Below are 22,953 nucleotides of genomic sequence, written 5' to 3' on the forward strand. Positions count from 1 at the left end.
TTTTTTAAAGGTTGCACAGACCCAAGTGCCATGACGGATCATGATAACTACTTTTGTTGAATATATTGTCCCAAAAATAATTGCATTTAACAATATAATTGTCCCACTGATATAATAATACAATACTTTTTACGTTCCACGGAACTCGGCGCAAGCGCCTCGTTCCTGACCGCGTCACTGTCGTGACAATAATGACGGTAAAGCACACCCTCTCATGTAATAATTCTTAATTGGATGTGAGGAAGACTTCTTTCATGTTCTTTATTAGACACCTGTAAACTGATCATAAAATGTTTTAGGCCTACTTATGTTGATAAAACTATTATCAACAACTTGTGGATTTTCACTTGTAGTCAAGTGAAAACTTAATGCGTAAGACTGGAAGGCAGTGTCGGCAGGACAGATGACACGGTGACAATTTCTAATTGNCTTAATGCGTAAGGCTGGAAGGCAGTGTCGGCAGGACAGATGACACGGTGACAATTTCGAATTGACAATGCACAACATTTCTGTTGTAATGTTTTTGTTCGGTTTCATTACAGGGTTGTGACAGTGATGAGAACTGGGCACAAGTATCTGTGGGGGTGCTGACTGTTGTCCCTGAAGATGTGCAACTCTCTCCGAATCAGCTCCACCATGACCCAGTGTCTAGTGCCATCATTGTTGAAGGAGGTATTGTAATGGATGATCTCCAGAACCTACCTGAGGCACTTTGCCTCTTGTTTGGGCTGTTATACTAAATGTTTTTATTTGATGCAAAAAAGATCAGTATATTGTTGCTGGAGAGTTGTACCTGTTGGTATGGTCCCAAAAATGTAGTAGTGGTTGAGCTTATTTTTTATACTGTCATTTAAATTGTGGTGTATAGAAGCCAGTCTTTGCCATGACAATAGCTGCACACAGCCTCTTAAAATTGTTTTAAACCAGCACAATACGATTTTAGAGTGGCATAATTTGTTAACGGACCTGAAACTAAAGTGTGCTCTGTGACTTTTTGAAATGTAATGAATGTAAACCAGTGCCATCTTGTGTGGACCAGCCCCATTTTAAGACCTTTGTTCCTTTTTCCACCTTGTGCAGACCTTTGTGTCTTTTTCTAAACCACCTACTGTACCACACTTAAGCTTGTCTTACCGCTACCTCACTGTTTAAAATAAGCACCTCAAAATCAGATGGATCATTTTTGTTCCGAAATTATTCTGATGCTGGAAATTCAACAATTCAATGTATTGTTGACGTGTTGATATAAAAGGAAGAAAAATAAAAAAAAATGGATATAATTGAAATTTTAACTGTGTTATTACCTTGATTTATTATGTTGAACTGTATTAACTGGATTATTTTAGGAGATTGGAATCTGTTTTTCATTCATGTATAGATATTTGAAGCACTTAGGTTACTGAAGTAGCACTTACTTGCTTTTTTCGAGGCAATCGGTTTGCATGGTTTTAGCAATAAAGTCAGATTGCTGATCAAGTAAATATAACTTAGAAATGCTAAGTTACAGGGAGTAGTTTAGTAGATTAAAATAGTAATTCTGAGTAGTCTTTACTAAGTTGAGAGTACATCTAAAGTAAGTTATCAAGTACACTCTACTTGATTGTTTTAGTTGCTTTAACTCATGTTTAAGTGTACTCTACTAAAGAAGCACTAGTTAGTACAACTTACAATACCTATTTGTCTTTACTTGTTTTTTTAAGTGCAATCGGTTTGCATGCTTTTTTTCAGTAATGATAACTAATCGGATTTTACAGTGTACTGAGAGCTTTTAAAAACACCTTTCTCTCTGGTCTCCTGCAGACAGAGGTGAGAGGAGTCTCACAACACACACGGCTTGTTTGAGGGGGAGAAATGGGCCAGTCGGGTGTTGGCTGCAGTCGGCAAGATGCCACAGCTACCCACTTGAGTGCGGGCGGCCTGGCACTGCGCGTCTAAACTGATAACAGAAACACAAATTGGCGCGACATGGCTAAGATTATTCTAAGTGTCTGTCAACATTGTGGAAAGGATCCCTACAAACATAGACCTTTTTGTTAAAGAGTAAGATCCTTTTTGTGTAGCCAATAACAGCCCTGAAATCGCCAACAGTAATTTTAACATTGTAAAACACACTTCACTCAAAATTTACAGAAAAAAATATATCCTGCTATTACAAAAATTAGTACCCCTTGCATGGTTGAAATAAACCTATAATTCACCCAGTTACTGTAGATGTAAAATATGCAGGATCTAAAACTAAAAAAAAGGGTCTATCTATCTCTATCATCCCTCTCAGAATTTGTTAGATTCATATAATGGGAGCCTTACAGTGGCAAAAACAAACACTTTTAATGGAAGTAAATAGACAGTACATAAGTCCCAGGTGGTTACATTGCAGCCTGTTTTGCTGCTGCCTGCTGCAGTGGTCTCACTCAATACTGGACCAGTTTCAAAAATCGTTATTCCTATTAGTCACTGAGACACAAAACAATAGAAATAAGGGCCAAGCTTGAAAAATAACCAAGTTACCTTTAAGCAACACATTTCAGCCATTTAAATCAGTATATAATGTCTGAATCCAGAGAATTCACAGAAGTGTAGTCACATTATGTACCTCGTGGTTTAAAGTCTCTCTCAGTCAGGAGAAGCTCTTGTTTCATTAGCCCACACTGCTTTTTTTTACCTGAGTTTTAAACAGTAAAAGTAAGTCCAATGTTTTTTATGTCTAACAGATAAAATTACTGAATTTTCTCTAAAAAGGAAACGTCTGTTTCGATAGAAACTATAAAAGGGGACCAGTATCAATGGATAGCACAATAAAAGACTGTACATGTAATGTACTAACTCAAAGAGTGGATTTAGTGTTACGTTCCTCTGCAGACCTACAATCTGTTTGTTGAAGTTCCTATTTCAGGACAGCGCAAAGCAGACTAAAACAATGGAGCAGCCTGGCAGTACTTGCTGCCATTAACATCAGACACCATACGGCTCTGACAGACTCCACTGCTCCTCACCTTTTGGGTTGAGTGAGCACAGTGAGGGGCTTGTTTCACAATACTGATCCACAGCAAACTTGTACCACAAGAGCTTTAACACAGCTGAGGTAAACCAAATCGGGCCATATTGTCCCAACTGTTCAGCATCCAGCAAAACAGACACTGTGAGTAGTTATGTGGGCCAGACCTGCAGTATTTATGATGACCATAGAGAGTTGTGCCTCTACTGTATGTTGAGAACAGGACAATGTCCTTTTACCTCTCTATTTGTTGACTTTTTGTCATAGGAGGTCTACATTTGGGTTTGGGTTTCACTTTGATGTTTGCTGAAATTAAAAAGTTGCTTTATGGCCTCTGAGGAAAAAACAATAGCACTAAAAGAAATTCACAAAACATCAAATCTTACCCCTAAGCTTGAAAAATTGTATTAGTCTTTCATATAATGTTATTGACTTGGTTTAGTTTGGATGCCTCTGTACAGTATGTGCTGATTGGATTGATCCATTGAGGCTGTGGCATAACAGCAGCTGATTAAAATTTGGAAATTAAAGGGGGAGAATTGTGCATAGCAACGATACACTGGAGCTTAAGAGTCTCAATGGATAAACTAATCAAGCCACATTGAATATCTGATGCTCTAAATATACAGTATGGTGGTTTTATTTGTCTTTGTTTGGCCGGAGCGTTGGGATTTGCTTTGCAGCCGTCTCTGCCTGCAGGGTTCAAGCTGAAGTTGAGGACGTGCGTTTGAACTGCCAGTGCCTCATCTGGTGTTGGTACAGGCATACACAAGGTTAGTCATCTATTATGGATGACCAGCCACGGCCAGTGGAGGACACTGTAGTCACCTTGTTGGATATGAATGCACGGGGAGAAGCTTTGAACCCTGCATGAAAACTCCAACTTTAGAACAATACACTTCAAAAATACAAGAGTGCAACTGTTGAAATTGACTCACGTCTTGGTTCAAATATTCTTTAAATCATCATCAGTACCGCCTTTAATAAATGCACTACAACTGTAGATCTCAGGTAAGCCTAGCTGGAGGACCAGACATTTTTGGCCTCGGACCCTACTTTGGTGCAGTTCATTGAACCTGATTCCCCTTTAGGATTAGGCTAATAATAAGTCTGGCTTGTCTTCATGCCTGAAAATGCTGGAGTCTCAACTCATCCATTAGGCATAAACAGTCTCGTGGTGGGCATGGTGGCCATGCAGTGAACTGTGGCAGATTGGACATCCTGCTTCCTGGCTGAACCAAGCTGGCTGGGATGTGCAGACCTGGGACCATTTCAAGTCCATTTCATGTGTCTGATAAAAACATGGCGACAGCGGTGTAAAACACAGTCCACAAGAGAAATATTAATGGACAGGCAGGATTTCATTTTAACACTTTAAAATCTAGCAACTTTGGAATGTAGATGCCTAAATGTAGCGCTGTCATGTAGTTGTCAATCAAGAGGAAATTAATCAGCATTTATTTTTATTGTTTAAGTAAGTTTTTTAAGGTAAAACACCAAACATTTGATGGTTCCAGCTTCGCCAGTGTAAGGATTTATTGTTCTCTCTGTTCTATATCACTTCTCACAAAATGTATTTAGGATTTCAGCTGTCAGACAAAACAAGACATTTAAAGAGGTCTCCTTGGGCTCTGGGAAACTCTGATTGGTATTTTCTCACTATTTTCTGACATTTCAATGACTAATAAAGTCAAATATCGCACTATTTGTGACCAAATACCTTGATATCAAAATTGCGACCATATTGTAGGGTTGACTATTTCTCAAAATATTCACACAATGACATTTTTGATAAACAGTGATCAGTTTTTTGGATACAATCACTAAGTGGATTAAGTTAAATAAGAGAACAGCAACAACAGTTTGGTAAGTTCAGGAAATTACATCACTTTACCGTAACGCAGCCTTGAAAAAGACAAAACCTATGATACTATAACATGTAAAAATAAATAAATAAAAAAGTCTAGTCTCTTTCACAATATCAATATAATATCAATATGTTTCCCAGCCCTTGACTAAATAATAACTCTATTAATCAAGAAAACAACTGGCACATTAATCAATAATAATGAAGGCTATTTTGTTTTGCAAGGCTTCAGGTACTGGACATGTTTCCCTATATCTCTTTCTATGCCAACCATCTGCATACTTATTGGGGAAAGGAGAAGAGAGTGTCGACAAACTAAGTCAGGTATATTAAGAAAAAATAAAGCTTGATGTCTTGGTTCAGGTTTGAGTATCCAAATCGGCACCAATCCAGTTTGGCCTCAAAGAAGTTCAGGTTTTAGGCCGAAGCAGATCACAACTGGGAATGTGGTTTGATGACAAAAGTTCAGACACAGAAAGAAACATGAGACTTTTTGGTTCCACTTTGGCCCATTGTTCTTGCCATAGCTGTGCATGGACAGTTTTTATATGCAATAAGGGATTATAACTGACTCTTGGAATGCTTTCACTTCAACCTTTAAAAAAGCGTTCAGACTATCTGTTGGTTTGTTTACAACCTTGTCAGAATCAAGGCCCTTTACAGTAATTTGGGGCTATTTGAGATGAAAGTTGACAATCATGAGACAAACGAGGTAAAATCTTTGGTCGTCAATCCAAAACAATGGTTCCAGATTGCACTGTGAGACACCTCCACCTATGTCCAATTTGGAACCTTGGCAACCACAGAAAGCCTGTAGGGAAATTCAGACAGTGGCAGAAATGTGTGAATAAATGCTCACACAGTCTGCTTTTAAAACCTACTTCTGTAAACCAACCAATCAACAGGCCACATGAAATGCCACTCTGGAAGCACCATTTTTTACTCAAGTTTAGGCAAAACAGATGACATGCCTCTGCTCTTGTACATGTTTGACAACTCACATGGTAGTGTTAAGATTCACTGCAAAACCTGACAGCCACAAATTGATATCAAACAGTCCAACCAAGGATTTATGAGACTCATCATGGACAGAGTGACCTGCAATAAACTTACACAATCATTGTGAAAAAGCACCTCCAGACAGGTTGCACTGTTGACTTTGCTGTGGCAATGCCACCAGAGCTTAGCAATTACCAGTACTTTTTTACATTACTTAGGTGTTAATATTACTTATAGACAAGCTGATCTAAACTGAAATCACCTTTGTCTCATGCTGTTTTCCTCCTGTTTCTTCCCTGCTGTTTACTGCATAAACATACAGTATACCAGAAGGATTTCGTAAGATGTTGAGACCTCAAGCAATTGAGACATTCACAGCTGTATCCCACTGTTTTCTCCCACGTCTCCCAGACTGCGACCTGTGCTGACTGCTGCTGTCCTGCAGTCTCCCAAGACATACAATGGAAAGAGGTCCAGTGACAGGTGTGCGCTTGAGCTAAAAAGCCCGTAAAGCAGCCTTCACAGAACCCTTTTTGTATCCACAAGGAGCTGAACAAGTGACACGGCTTTGGATTTATAGGTCGGGGCCTCCAGCAGGGTGGCAAGCTGCAGCGGGGCCTGGGCAGCGCAGCGGCAACACCACTTCCATCTGTTGTCACGGTCTGCTCATATCTGCATGCTAATCCTTCTCTACCCACACCTTCGTGAAAACACCCTTGTGGCAGCGCTGCCGCTGCAGCTCTTTCAGGATGAGGAATTAACAGAGCAGGGAGCACAAAGACACGGACCTGAGGTTGATGGGATGTGAAACGCAGATAGAGCGGGGAGTAAAAAACGTGAGATTAGAGGAAAATCAAAGCGGTAAGAAGCAGAACCTCAGCGCTAGCTCATTTCCACATAAAAATGTTGTCACCACTCAAGCCTGTGTGCCCAGTGGATCGGCTTGATGTTCACTAATACATGCAAAACAGGCAGAGGGTAGTCAAGGACAGTTATTTGTTTCAAGGTCCCAAGGTCGGTGACATTCAGCGGGTGTCGAAGTGCGGCTCCCCTCCTCTGTTCAGCAGATGTAGCTGCTGGCAGAAGTCTTCCCAAGCTGACTAATCATTTGTGTATGCAGCTATAATATGCTTTCAATGACTAAAAATACAAATCATCCATCAAAGCGCAGTTGTAATGTCTTTGGGCTGGAAAAGGGCACTGGGAGTAGGTGTGGCATATCTAAGATCTAATAAATATACATTTCCTCAGGCAAGAGGAGAAAGCTGCGAGATCTAAGGATTCATTTCCTACTCTGTCGACATAGCAGATAAGGTTTGATACAGTGCAGGCATGCGAAAATCTACATTCTGCAACCAAAATGTGGAACTTTATAAATATATGTTCCACACAGAAACACAGAATTATTTTCTGCCTATAGTTAATGTCTCTGTGACATAAAAAGGGGAAAAGTATTTTCATGTTTTAATCACTAGGAAACCGACTACTTCAATACAAGAGTCCATCGCTTCCTCCATGTCTTTACATACACATGCTGTGTTGAACATGTCTGTGCCCTGTGGCAAGCTGCTGAAAAACAGGCTGCAGTGCATGCCATGCACTCGACATGTGTCCATTCTAAACAAATCTGCCAGTGGAGTGACAGCGGCAGAGCTTTTTTTTTTAAGGTTTTGACTGAAATATCTTATACATTTGAACAATGAAAAGTTATACCCGTAAGATTAATGTAAGACACAGAGACATTTTGTAAATGAAGCATTTTTGCCTCTAAAGCAGCTATTGTACCGTGACAGACATCCACAGGATTTATCTGCTCCCTAAAACCTTTACTCCGAGAAAAAGTGTGCAGTCAGCTGTTTCATTTGAAATACACAGGGAAACAAAAACAAGAGGAAGGGATATGTTATCTTATCTCAAAGATGATATCTCTGACAATGTTTCAGCTTCAGGGAAAATAACTCAACACTAAAATAACTTTATACATTTAATTCCATATCCATCTCAATAAAACAGCAAGAGAGAAAAGCAATTTCTTGCCTTTATCATTTTAATTTTTCAAATGAAAGATTTTAGCCAATTAAAAAGTTCTTTTGACTGCATGTCAAAAAAAGATATCGTAATATTGGATGTCAAAGCAGTTTCCATTTTAAGCTGCTTTGAGAACAGTCAGCCCCAGAGTAGAGAGTTTTACCATGACAGAGATGTGCAGGATGCGGAGCTCCTCTTTCGCAGAATCGTTGGCCGGGTCTTCGGTCGGCTCAGGCAGGTTCAGGCTACCATCCTGGTGATGGATGTGAAAGAGCAGAGTGCCATTCTCCAGCCACTGCTGCCTCCAGCGCACCAGAGGGATGTCCTCTGAATTCCCAGAGATCTCTGCCAGAAACAACAGACAAACAAAGGGGACTTAATGAGGGGCTGTTACAAATCTCCTCACAACAATGGCCAAAATCAGAAAGTGAATCCAGTGGAATTTGAGAAAGACAGACAAGACAGACATCTCATGGTGTTGGTTTCATTTTAATAAATATTTAATATTGCAACGTGATAGGGTACCATGCAATTTTGTACTGACATTCATGGTCAAGATGAATCACTGTGATTTTCAGGATCCCTGATATTTCCTCGAGTGAAAACACAAGGTTCAGATTTTTGGTTTTCATGTAAATATCTCCACAGCTGCTTAATAGATTACCATGTAAATTTGTACTGACATTCATGGTCCCCTAAGGACGAATCATTATGATTTTGATGATCTCTGACATTTCCTGTAGTGTCACTGTGAGGTTGACATTTGTTTTTTTTTACTGAAATATCTCAACAGCTGTTTCATGGATTACCATTTAATTTTGTACTGAAATTCATTATCCCCTGAGGGCAAATCCTCACGATTTTCATGATCCCTGACATTTCCTCAAGTGCAACCACGAGGGTGGCATTTTTGTTATCATTGAAATATCTCAACAGCTGTTTGATGCATTACGATGTAATATTGTGCTGACATTCATGGTCCTGTGAGGACAAATTGTTATGATTTTGCTGATCCCTGACATTTTCTCTGGTGTCACTGCGAGGTTGACGTTTGTTGTTTTTCACTGAAATATCTCAACAATGCAGGTCGCAATAACATTTGATGGGTAACTATATTCCCCAGAGGATGAATCCCAATGACTTTGATGATCCCCTAACTTTTTAAACAGTGCCACCAGCAGGTCAAAGTTTTCACTTCTCTTTAAGATAAATTTGTACAAATGTTGTATAGACAATCATGAAGATGTATCCAGATGACTTTGGTGATCCTCTGACTTTTCAATCTGCATCACCATGGGGTCATGCTAGAGGGTCAGCTGTACTTGTGTGTTCAGTGCTGACTAGTTACTGCTAGCATGCCGACACTCAAAACATAGCTGGTAAACATGATTCATGTTGCACCTGCTAATTATTAGCATAGTAAAATTACCATTGTGAGCATGTCAGGAAGCATTTAGCTCAAAATTATGACAGTTTCCAATTGCCTCACTCTTTTGTACAGCAAGAGGAATCTTATGGTGCTAGGGTGTAGAAATAAATGGTGGCCAATTGCATTTGATGAATAGTCAGTGCAAACCATAACTGCTGCTGATACCTGAAACCCCTCTGTCAGCTGCAAGAGTTTAAATCCATGATAGGAAGAACAAAATCCCAAGAAGAGATGAAACTCCAAAGATAAAGATGAGTAAACAGTGATTTTATGGAAGCAGCGGAGCATATGAAGCATTGTGCTTTGTGTCATACCTCAGTTCCTCAGACACTGCACTCCTCGCTGTTTGAAATATTAGTGATGTACGTCGCCAAAACACACACGGTGCAGAAATGGAAAACATTATAAATGCATGACAGAGCTTTATGGGTGATTCTCTGTTATGTAAGTTTGAAGAGTAGCAAAGATGCATCAGGCTCATAAGTCATGAGAGGTAAGAGCGCTGACTGGAAGACATAAATCGAAACAGAGATCACAGAAAGTGCAACCAAGACTACAGACTGAATCCCACCTCCAACTCTGCAAACAAGCTGCTCTAATAGACTGTTGTTAGAACGGAACAGATATTCTTGGCCAGATTTCATAGTTGCATTGGACTTACAGCAATACCCAGTGAGCAGTGATGTGGTTATTGAAGGTCAAAAGATACATCTAGACATCTAGATTAAAAACTGAGCTAAATATGGGGAAAAGTCTTTCAGACTTACAGGTAATGCACAACTGTATTTTCAAGACCTTCAGTACTATATTTCAATGTGTAGCACGTCTCAATTCTACATTGAAATGTAGAAATGGAAATGCTGTTGAAACAACTATTATATTTAACATAGAAATGCAAATTCAATCGATTCTGCCTATTGTTATTGGAGCTGTAGCAATTTGTGTATTCAGGCTCAACCACTGAGGTGTGTTGAGGTTTGTACAACAAACTGATTGTCGTGTGAGTCAAATACTGCACCAACATTACTGTATGTTTAAAGTAAATGAAAAGAGATGTACCTTTTTTTCCATTGTTCCAAACTCACACCAAACTGTGACTTCAAAACTAGGATATGAAATGAACCGTGACTCTTGTGCACCATTACATCCCCAGTGTCATCACAGATAAAGCAGGTATCAAACGTATTTCAACAAGGCAATACTAAATTCAATAAAGTATTTTGATTTCTTTCTGTTTTCCATACAAAAACCCTCACGGATCCAGTACATTTCTTACTTCTTGCAGTAATTCATGAGGTCACTCACGCTCACATCTGCCTTTTAGTGTCTGTTAGACACCTCTGCAATCCTGCTGAACTGTGGGACTTTATTTAAACAGGTATCTGCTACATGCTCTGTTCCAGAGGCACTTTGAACCAATATAAGTTCTTTACTTTTACAGTGCCTTGCTTGGAATTCAGCATGACCTTCTGTTAAGAAAACTCTCTTTGGAAATAAAAGCAGCAAAAGCAATCTTAGCTGACAGCTTTTCAGAATAAACATTATGTGCGTAAAATATATCAAAAGGTCTCACATAACATGGAAATTATGTCAACTGTACTGTATAGTGTTATGGCTGATGTGAAACTGTGCCTACCTGGGGCAACAAAAAAGTTTGTCTTGGGTGTGTCAGTACAACAGACAAACAACAAAGGACTGCAGAGGAAATACCTGCACACCAATGTAACTGGGCTGGAAAGCCACACAAAGGTTCACAGGCTGAGATCAATGCAAAAATAGTCTATTTTCTTATCTGTGCACAAAAACGGTGCTCATAATGCAGCAGTAAACATTTCAGTCCTTGACTATCATCTATGTCATCTATCATCTACTTTAATTGTAGTGTATAAAAATTCTTATTTCTTTAAATTGTGTTTTGCGTTTACAACCATAAAAATCTACTTTTTGAGTCTTACATTTTACACATAACATATTTGTATACTTAGATACAGCCCACACATCGTACCCTCTCCATTTCTTGCCACTTACCACTGACTATGTTCTTTTGGTCCATCACGCAGTCACACACACACACACACACACACACACACTTCTGTTTTCCACCACTTCACTACAACAACGATAAGCTGTATACACAAGTACTTCTTTTAGCAGAATAATCTTCTTCTTTTTTTTTCAATACAGTGAGGAGAGTGGACAACTTCTCATCTTTTCTCTCTATGTATCAACAAAGATGTGCATGTCAATGACTGTTGGTGCAGCTTTGTCACCTCATTCAAAGAGAGGGTCAAGTGCAAACATGAGGGAGACATTTTCTTCAAATCAATTTAGTGACATTGAAAAAGGTTTGCAGATGCTTCAAAAAAGAATTCTACATGAAGATAGATGCGCAAGGTAAAACAAATTCTAAAGTTTATTTTTCTGTAACTTTCAAATCATCACCATGCAATACTAGCAAAACTTAGTGATTTCAAATTTACAGATAAAGTGGTCCTGACAAAACTCTAAGGTGAATAAACCATTTAAAAACCCAATCAATTATCTGAAAATGTATCATCAGAAAGCTGAAAACAGATGATGAAACTAAGAATTTACAATATATAGTTTTATCCATATTTTATTCAGAGAGTCAGATGCAACGGAATTTGGTTCTGATGTGCATCGTATGACAGTGTGGATTTGAATGACAATTAACTCTATCTATCTAGTCTATCTATAAAGTGGTTAATGTACTAAAATTTGTCTCTCCGCATATGCTACATTCTTTTACTTGCATATTTAAAGGAAACAGCTATTTAGTGTATTTGCATTTGTTTATTACTAGTTTACAGTTTCCATTGTTGATAGCTTAGGCCATCATTCCCTATCACATTGCTAATTAGGAATTTGCAGATCAGATCAGGTCCTATTTAATGGCGCCATGTGAAGGATGGTACACAGTGCACATCCTTATAATGTTTATGGAATGACTTTGAACTCTCTGCCATGAAATAGACTATTACACTAATTGCCAGCATGACCCAGTGCTGTACACAAATCCATTACCCAAATATATTGTGCCAGCTCTGCTGGTATACAAGCTATCAAATAATTTAAAGCTCATTTTACACACGAATGTCACAATGAACTGAAGAGAGAAAGAGTGCAAGCACAATGCAGAGAAAAGGATGGTGGGAGAGCACTGAAGGGACACAGTCCATTAGCGAATAGTCCATAATTGATCAAAGTCCATACTATGTGCCGGTTGATTCGTGCTGCGGCGCAACGATGGTTGCAGGGAGAAATCACGGCCTGTAAATAATAATGAGGATTAGGCCTGATCAAAAGAAAGAGCCCAGAACTGAGTGACTCAAGCAGTAAGTTAAGGCACTTGTGTTAGCATGGGAGATGAGAATTAGGACAGGAACAACAAGGACAGGAAAGCCAAGGGAAGGCGACGGAGCAGCATAGAGGTAAAGCATGAAAGACATCCAGCTCTCTCTACACAAAACCTACTTATCACTACAAAATCCTGTGTAGAGATCTATATATAAATGCAGGCTAACCCCAAGCTACACAAGAACATTACACTGATTACTGCCAAAGATGTAGTTGCAAGCAAGATTTTACTGCTGATCACAGGCTTTTACACCGTGTGCAAAACCTCTGGAACATGCATCGAGATACACCAGCTTTGCACCTGCACAAAGTGGGACTTAGTTGATTCAGGACTTTAAACTATTTTCACCTGTTTGGTCTGCCTCGTCTGTTGACTGTAATTCATGCCTTCATATAATGACAGACAAGGATTAAAGTATTGTGTTACAACCTAGGAGCGTGTTGTTTGAAAGACATGGGTGTATAGACTGGGATTTTTTTGCATTATGGGAAATGGAGGACTAGTGTTTTATGAGCTGGTGGGATATCTAGACCCATGCTGAATAATTTTGAAATGCTTTTTAATCTATTTCTTGAGAATCCCTTGACTGTGGCAATGCTAGACAATTTGATTTTTTTCCCTTATTGTGCCAAATATTAAATTCATCCCGAACATGATTAAATTTATTGCCAGTAAACATCTACAAACAATCATTTTCCACATATATTTAAAGCTAAATATTTAAACACACTATTAGGGTTGTCACGATACTAAAATTTCAAACTCGATATCGATACCCAGGAAAATATTCAATACTCGATACCATTTTCGATACAGCAGCAAAAAATTAAGAGGCATGTCATTTTTTTAAATAAAGATCTGAACAGTAACATCAATGATAACAACAAAAAATCCCCCCAAAATAAATACCAACCAGAAACAAGATCTGTCCATACAAATGTATTTATCTACAGCCCTGTTTATTTTCTGTGCTTCTGGTGAATTGGCACCATATTTTCGTTGCTGATCAAATAGAGTTGGTAGTTTAGGCTCAGGATGCTCCTGTTTCTACCTCACTATGTGATCAGAGAACCAGGGGTTACGGGAGAAACCAAACGTTTTTTCAGCTTCAATCTGTGACTTTACAGTTAACATAACTTTTCAGACACACATAATTGTGTTGTCCTGTTAAACTAACATTGTCTATTAATGTTACAGACGGGCATGACTGATAAAGTTTTCTGCTTAGCTCCCACATTAACGTTAGAAGTTATATTTTAGTTTGATGCTGGCGACACCAGCTGCTCAGCTGCTAGTGAGGGGAGGGGCTGTACCTGCCGTCTGCAGCGTGCTGTGTTCACTTCACTAAATATTTCCAAAGAGCGCTTTTTCCTTTATCATTTTTGACCAAAACTGGCTGCTCTGATCCTCCTGCAGCCGCGCTGGCCATATTACAGCAACAGAAATGTGTGCATGCATGCACACCGACGACAACAAGCCGGGTTGCAGCGAGGGCTCTGTGCCTGCCAGACGCTGCCTGCACAGCGCGTGTCCGTCGGACCCGTCGCGCGCACCCGACAGGCGACGGGGTTGACAGTTTTGCCTCAGAGGGAAATATCTCAATAACTATTGGATGTAATGCCATACACTTAAACACAGACATTCATGCTGCCCTTAGGATGAACCTTAAAATGTGGTTCCCTGACTTTCATGTAGTGCCATTGTTAGATCAAAATATGTCTGATACTTTGGTTTACAAGCAAATACCTGCAGAACTAATGACATTCTGATCATCCTCAGATGGTATTGTAGTGTATTAAATATTAGGCTTGCTCGAGATGAGCCAGGCCTGCACAGAATCGGTAACTGCTGATCTCCATGCTTATTTCTTTTGAAAATTTAGGCATCTTAACATGGAGGTCTGTGGAAACTAACTGACTTCTGGAGCCAGGCTCAAGTGGCCGTTCAAAGAATTGCAGTTTTTGGCATTCTCCGCTGGCTTCATTTTTAAGCCACAGAGGTTGCAGCTTGATTACAGATCATAAACTATATATAGTTTGGTGCATATTAACATCAAACTGTTTTAATTATTGAAGTATTAAGCAACACAAACACTTGTGTTAAGCAGGATGATTCTTAAAATAATATCTGTACAGATGTGAAGCCCTGATTATAGCTGACTGATCTTTAATGACAGCTATTGTCTTGTATTTCACTCCTCTGTGTTTGACTATTACTGTTTTCAAGTTATTTATGTAGTTTGAGGGGGACAGGTCTGCACAGCTGATTTATACACAGCAGTAAACTGATATGATCCTGATGTACATGAGGATTTATGTAAAATTGAAGTTAAAGCATGAACAGAAATTACAGATTACCTGTAAAGCATTTTAATAAATTACTCTGTCATATTTAAAACAACTGGAGACTGGAGACTGCGAACAAACCTATATTTGCTTCCTATATATTTGATAATATTGTAATAAATCAGAATCAGATCTAAGGATGTGAGTGATCCTCTGCCTTCCTTTACATCCACCTGATCGCGTCCACTGTCAAGGTTCATCACCAACAAGCTTATAATTCCTGCTAAACTCAGCATGCTAACACCGTCATGCTAGAATGCTAATATTAGTTCTAGCTGAAAGCCATCACACACATGCTGTGACCTATAGTGGCTGTAGACTTTTAGCCGTCTTGTCCTGATAGTTTTTTAAAATATATATAATCTCCCAAGCTCTCTTAAAGTAGCAAGCTAACTAATGTTTTATATGTAAATGGCGAGCCCACTCTGTGTGCACCTTCTATGTAAGCACTTACCTGGTTTAAACTATTCATGGTAAGAGCTGACACCATTAATATTTTGTGCACACATTGCACATACATAAGATTACAATGCAAGCCCGGCAAGCACTTCACTTCCCGCTGTGTGAGTGAACACCACCTTCTTTGTCAGACAGCCCATTACACTGATTACTGGCAAAGGAAACACTTGCGTGCTGGAAAAAAGCCATAACCCTTATATAGATTATAACCTGTTTACAAACCAAAACACTTAATGCGTTTCCTGTGACACAGCAGTGTGTGTGTGTGTGTGTGTGTGTGTGTGTGTGTGTGTGTGTGTATAACAAGGTTTGGCCTGACAATAACTGATGCCCTCATGCTGCAGTGAAGAGGGAGTTCCCTCTGCCCATAGATAAGATTTAAGAGTCCCGACTGGTTTTAACCTAAATGCAAATGATGTGCCAGAGTGTGACAGGGCACTTTTTAAAAAGTGTGCTCTCTCCCCCTGGGGACTAGTTTGCCATGAGAGCGGGATTAATGAGACTGCCGCCTTGCTGCACGGGACCCTGTACAGTACCACCCAGCAGAGAGGTAGGAGGGAGGAGGAGGAGACAAAGAGATGGAGAAAAATAAAGGAGAGGTGGGGAGGAAGAAGGAGTAAGAAAATGCGGAGGCGATTAAGGGAGTGGTGGAAAGGGAGAGATAGAAAAGAGAAAGTGGCCACCTACCAGCATTAAAATGGATCAAAGTAATCTGATTAGGCCGCATTATTAGTGTACCTCCTCTGAATGCAGATTCGCTTGAACCATTTAGTTTAAAGGAGTTTCAATTCCTTTAGAATTAAATTGACATAGCATCTATCTTAAGCATTCTGAAAGCCTAATCTTTAATCCAAGCGTAAACAAGTGGGCCTGACCACCGCGGAGCACAGCACAAAGCATTTTTCCATTCCCTAATTGATTGACAGAGCACTTGGACTGCCAGAATGTGATAGATTACTGGGAATTCAGGGTGTGTTTTGTGGCTGTCCCAGGTTTGCTTACATGTGTACAGATCGTACTTTGCTTTAAAATGAGATGGAAAACTCCAAGTCACAAGAAGACCTCTGCTTATCCAAGCATGACTGATATAATTAGAAAATCCACACAGGGGGGTTTATAATATAATATAGGAATTTCATACCTATTGTGGCAAAATGAATGCAACATAATAGAAATAAACAAATTACGGTAAAGTGGTCTGCCTGGTGCAGTTTTAGGGACATGCCGTGCACATTTTTTTGAATCTTGCAATATATAACGCTGTCAGATTTTAGCACCCAGCGGGGAGGTTTTGTTCTGTTTCAGGCAATAACATCACAGTGAAGTGTCAGTGGTGGAATAAAATCATTCATCTTATTGGAGAGTGCTTCTGGATAAGACGAGGGGCTCAGTGTTAAACTGGAGCTGCAACAGATTCATACAGGCCCTCTGGGATTTTCAGGCTATGTCTTGCTGCTAACAATGTCACCAGGCTCTTTTTATGCCTACTGTCACTACAATGATATATTAACTGGTCAGTTCATGTGTTTTACAAAAAAAAACATTCGATAATCAACTGCCAGTGGTATCTTTTCATGCAGATTGTGGAATCGTTTTGTTCAGGTTATAAGTTTTCTGTCTCCGAGTTTTTCTGCTGACACTACAGAAGTGAATAGAGGCTGGAGTCCTGACGTCACCTTTGGGCTCGCTGCCGTTCCACTAGCTGCTGCAACTCACTGCAATCTCGCATTGACGGTTTTTTAATTGGTCTCTCAGATAATGTGAAGCCTGTTCCTGGGCTTTACTATCAACATTATTAGATAAATGAGTATCTTCTACAACAACTGCTATCGAATCTGACCTAACAATGACTTTAACAAAGTTACTTTCCAATTAATTTACTAGAAATCAAAAGAGCTGCAGCCCCTATATAATATCATCCAAGGTAGAAAAGCCATTGTTTTTCAATTCACAAATACTTTACATTTTAGAACTTAGCATTAGCTATGAAGTAGTAAGGGCTTAACTTTATATCTTAGGTCCTAAATATGTCATTATGTGTCTTTAACAAAATTGCATGCTATTTAAAAATGTGGATTGAATCAATCAGAAATAAAATAAATAAAAATGAACCCTTTTAATATTTTTAATTTATGACTTCCAAATTGTAAAATCCATCAGAATTGTATGTCTCCGAACGTATTTATTCCTTTTATGCATGCCAGCATGTTTTTCTGACAGTTGCACAAAGCAATGACATCATACTCATGGTTCAACACTGCTGGAAACTTGCAGCATAAGGGAGTCATGATAAAAGAAACAGTGCTACTAGTCTTCAAAATGATCATTTCTAGTAAGGGTGGAAACACCAGCAATATGTTGAAACCTCTTTCTACTCAACATGGGCTCAAAATCCAGGAATGCTATGTTTTTGACACTCTCCACATAAGTGCCACCGTTTCCCAACAGAATGCATGTCCGTTATTGCGAATAAATGTCCTTTTATGATAACATTAGTGCCACAAAGGCGGGCTTAGCAGATTTTTCTTACACTAAGAAAACCTAAACGAAAACAAATGCTGGACAAATATTCTCATTTTAGATGATGAAATCATGAAACAGCTGCACGTACGCTGAAAACCTGTGTAGGTCTGCTTTTTTCTACACACAAAATTGAACAAGAGGAATCCATAAAGAATTGGACCAATAAGCAGAATCAATCATGGGATCTGTATCAATAAAATCTCATCAATTTTCATCCACACTTTCAAATTAATTTTATAACCTAACAAGATGATCAAATTTGCCTTGGTTATTTATTCCTGTGACAAATAATCTTTTGCATTCTGAGTCAAATCTGTGCATGTTCTATATTTGAAGGACCACATAACAACCTTCACATTTAAATCTGATAATCAGAGAGATCACTGGAGAGATGCAACTTTCTGCCTTGCTTATGTAACATGATTGGAAGATGTCGGACCAACAGACGACATCAGCTGTGAGTAAAGTGAAAAGCTAAGGACATTAAGTCAATTCAAGTAGAGCAGCTAGTCCAAGTGAAGTTATAAATCCTGGGTGTTAGAGCAGGGACTGAATTTCTGTGCAGCATTGTGGGTATTGCACATAATTTCACCAATTCCTGCACATATGTATTGCAATGTCTAACAAATTCCAGCCAATGTTTACCCCGATGTGCAATGGGGGGACTGGCCAGAATGCTGCACCAACTTACCCCGTGTACAAGGCAGTGCCAGTGATGTCAATGTTAAGAAAGTTACTCCTCAAGATCCTCAAACACGTAATGGTAACATTACTATGGCAAAGCAGCAGTCCAAAGATATGTTCAAGGCTAGCTGGCTCAGTGTCTGTCACTCTTACTTAAAGGGAAACTTGAGCATTTTTCAACCTAGACCCTGTTTTCACATCTTTTTGTGTCTAAAGTGATTAGTGGAGAAAACAGGTTTACAAAATTGGTCCAGTATTGAGAGAACTGTTGCAGCTCAACAGACTGCAATGTAATCCCAATACGAGCAACGCAATGTCTATGCACTGTAAGGTTACTACCATTAAAAGTGGTTGTTTTTGCCACTGACGGGCTCTGTTATTAGAAAATAACTGACACCATTACATAAAGAGAAATGAAACGTTTTTCCTTAAGTTTTGCTGATCTGCATGTTATTGTGACAAAGTCCTGCTGAGAAGTCATATGAAATCTCATGAGAGGTGACTTGTCGCAAGAAAAACAATGGTGGAAACATTAGTAAGAGTTGGAGGGAGAAGTGCCAGGAAGAGTTTGTTAGAATGTTAGAGTACAGAAAGCGTAACGTACTGTTACCTAAAAGATTTTCAGTGTCATAGCTGAATATTTAGCTGATTTGGAAAATGTGGAAAAGTCAGAGTGAGATTTGGTTTGCATAATAACAGACAGCCCAGATCAGCCAAGGGTAGAGAAAAACGATTGATTCCTCTGTGGGATCCTTTTCATAATGTTGTCTGACACTTATGATGACAGTCTGGGCCTCTCAGTGGCAAAAACAAGCACCATTAGTGGACATAAATTGATGGTGCACAATTGCCTGTAGGGATTACATTGCAGCCTGTTTTGCCGCTGCAGCTCTCTCAATACTGGGCCAATTAAAAAATTATTGTCTCCATTGGTCACTCTAGACACAAAAACATGGAAAAATAGGGTCCAAGTTCAAAAATACTGAAATCTTCTTTTAACATTAGATGAGCTGCTTGATCTCTTGATTGCTGCATCTTTAAGCAGCCAATGTTACAAACCTTAAGTTACCAATTAGATGGCTTTTCTCATACTGATGATAAACGGTGATAACAGAGCAGGAAGATGAGGGAAGAGGAAGCCACCTCAAAGAGATGACCACTATAGAGGACGAGCTCATTTATTGCAATGCAGAATCAGGAGGAGAGGGACAAAATGCATCTGGGGTAGAACAGGAAAAGAAAGTAGTAAGTGTAGTTAACCCTGAGATTCTCAAGTACAAATCTAATACATTAACACTAATCAAATATAAACATGTGTATAAATACATGATAATGCTCACAGTATTAAAAACTTAATAGAAAACCTCTAAGTCTCAAATCTCACCACAAAATGCAGCTTGTGTCTGCGCTTCCTCTCACAGAGGTTGGAAAGCCACAAGTGTTTTCTCTCGCTGAACTCTGTTCCACCGAGACGACGATAACAATCGTCACATTGCGCGGTCACCAGAGGGCATGGCGATAAGCAGAAATTACTTTGCAGTTGTTGATTCTGAATTCCCAAAACTTAGCAGCAATAAACGACTATTAAAGAGAACACGACATTCTTGAGCTGAGAGCCCAGCGGCTGGGAAAGGAAGAGAAGGAGAGACAGGGTACTAATTTCCAGATCATTATTCTAATGTGAACACATGGAGGTTGTCCTTCAAGCCTGTCCTCTAACTACACCAAAGTGAGGCTGATTTCTGAGGGGGCTGTGAAGTATCCATTTCACACAGTAAACACAGCGTTTTAGCCTCGACAGAGGGTTAGGGGATGACTTTCACATAATAAAATCTTTATGTTTTATAATAAAACCTCTACGTTTCCTATCTTTAGTGGCTACATGTTGATCAGAATATGTTTTGTGACCTTTAAAAAACGTGTTTGTTTCTTTTACATCATCTGTAAGTCAAAATTTCCATTAGATTATTAAAGCAAACACTGTTGAGTTTCACAGGAGCACAGGTGTGGCCAAGGCCTCATTTGCAATACACTGTCTATATGAATCTCATATCCCTCTCCTGCAAATGTCTGTTTGTATGTGTGGCATGGACAAACTAATCTCAATATCACCATGGAAACCAAGCTCGAATGGATCATGAAAACTATCATTCAATAAGGTAGGCCACAATATAGCACATAGTGTAATATCAGCACATCTCAGCTTTGTATTTGAGATTCTTTTGAACGGGATATGAGATTATTCAGATTATGATTACGCAACGCCTCATAAAGTAAAAAGTATACTGAATATTAATACCATCGAGCAGATAAACTGAAGCTGTGTTCTTTGCCATACCACATACAACAGTACACAGTATATGATGTGAGTCAGATCTTTTTTGTTTGCTTGATTTCTGCTTATGTCTCTTAACTTCCCATTGATATCACCAGTTAAGGTAATTGAATATATATATAGAAAGACAACAATCCATCTATACAAACATCCCTACATAAAGAAGTTATTCTGCATATTTGTTCAAATATTTGCTAAAATCCAGGTGCAAAGTAGCCACAAGCAACATATACCAACCTACAAGAAGCAACATATTTCCACTTTTAGTGTAGTATGCACACTAACCCGTCCATGTACAGGAATATTCTCTCCTGGCAGAAATCAAAAATGCTGCATCTATGTATGAAAGCTACTTCAAACCTGCCTCTTCACCAAGGCTTAAGAATTCAGTTAATTTTGTTACCCTCAGCAAATACCATTACCGTTACTTTCCCTTCATCTTCTTGTGTTGTAAAGCATACTTGGGCCCGTTGACAGGTGCTATAAAATGCAAGTTATATCTACTTCATTTGGGATATATGTTTATTTGCCTTCTTTCAGTGTTAGATGATAAGATCAATATAAATAATTGTGTGTGCTCAGTACAAAGCAGGAGTCAAGGTGTGGTTAGCCTAGCTTAGCATAAAGACTGAAAACAGGCTGACCAACTCTTAGACTTAAATCAGTCTGAAATCTCTCAGTTCATTTTTGATTTCCAAGGGGTGTTGTCAACATGGGTTTTTATTATTAGCGGTAATATTTAGCCATTGCTGAATCCTGTAAGAATGAATTGCAATGCAATTGAATGCATAAATGTAAACACATTTTTTTTCTACAAAGCTACATTTATCCATCTTTCCAACAATTCTGTGTCTGGCCATTATTAAAAAAAAGTTAAACCCCTTTTGACCATAAATTGTTATTCATTACTTATTCATTACACTTCTGTTTGTAGTTTGAGAGTTAAAAAAAATCTCGAATCTGACAACTTTATTTACAAAACCACAAACTGTATGTATCTTTACATACAGCCTATGTACAAAGCACGAAACAACTGTCACATCTTGAGCTGAGTATAAAAAGCACCACAATCATCTACACAGTAAAAGATTAGTCTGATGTGATTTGTGATAATCCCATAGAAATACAATTTCTGTGGTTAATCCATAAAAATGTAAAAAAGTTACTGCATAAATTTAATAGTTCAACATTTTCAGAAATAAGCTTATTGTTTTTCAGTCTGAGAATAGTTTTAATCTATTTTTTTTCACTCATTGAGACTATAAACACAACAGGAAACAACAACAAAGCTGGTCTCACGTGAGACATGTGATATGTGGGTAAGGAAATGGCAGCCACTGAAGTAAAACATTAACATTATGTAAACATCATAGTGGTGAGTTAGCTGCGTCCTTTAAGATTTTAATGCATTAGCATCACAGGACACGTAACATCACTGAAAAAAATTAAGATACAGCAAGCTCGCTAACCGTTAGTTACCTGCAACTCCCATCGTGGAGCTAAGTTAATGATAACAAAAGCAAGAAGGATTTTCCCAAAATGTTTACCTATTCCCTCAGTTTTGTCACTTATTTGGGTATTCAAGCACTGCATATAATTTGTATGGAGCATGGAATCTAGGCACATAATGTATGAGTGGTGTGTTTCTGGTCCTCTGACTTTAAGTGGATTTTAAGAGTTACTTTGTAAGTTGAATTTCACCTTACAACATATTTCAGCATGTGCTGATTATCAGCCTACACAGAGGGCAGACACATGCAGTGATTTATACAGCTCAAGGTGTTTTATCTTATGCTGAGTCATTACTCAACCCAGCATAGAAACCAGTTTTCCCGAGCCTGACAACATGCTGGTCGGGGCCATGATGCACTGTGCTGTGAATTTTAATTTGGCTCCATCTGTAAACAGCA

At 38.9% G+C, this 22,953-nt stretch overlaps 1 protein-coding gene across 3 annotated transcripts in view; it reads right to left on the reverse strand.

The window, feature by feature from the left end:
• Nucleotides 1-22,953, reverse strand: part of astn1 (astrotactin 1) — a 605,257-nt gene that overhangs the window by 495,708 nt on the left and 86,596 nt on the right. For all 3 annotated transcript variants that reach the window (XM_050074592.1, XM_050074591.1, XM_050074590.1), the window contains exon 2: nucleotides 8,053-8,234. In XM_050074592.1, coding sequence (XP_049930549.1) covers nucleotides 8,053-8,234 — 182 coding nt within the window. The remainder of the gene's footprint in view (nucleotides 1-8,052; nucleotides 8,235-22,953) is intronic.

This window comes from Epinephelus moara, chromosome 21, assembly GCF_006386435.1.
Source record: "Epinephelus moara isolate mb chromosome 21, YSFRI_EMoa_1.0, whole genome shotgun sequence".
Classification (NCBI taxonomy): domain Eukaryota; kingdom Metazoa; phylum Chordata; class Actinopteri; order Perciformes; family Serranidae; genus Epinephelus; species Epinephelus moara.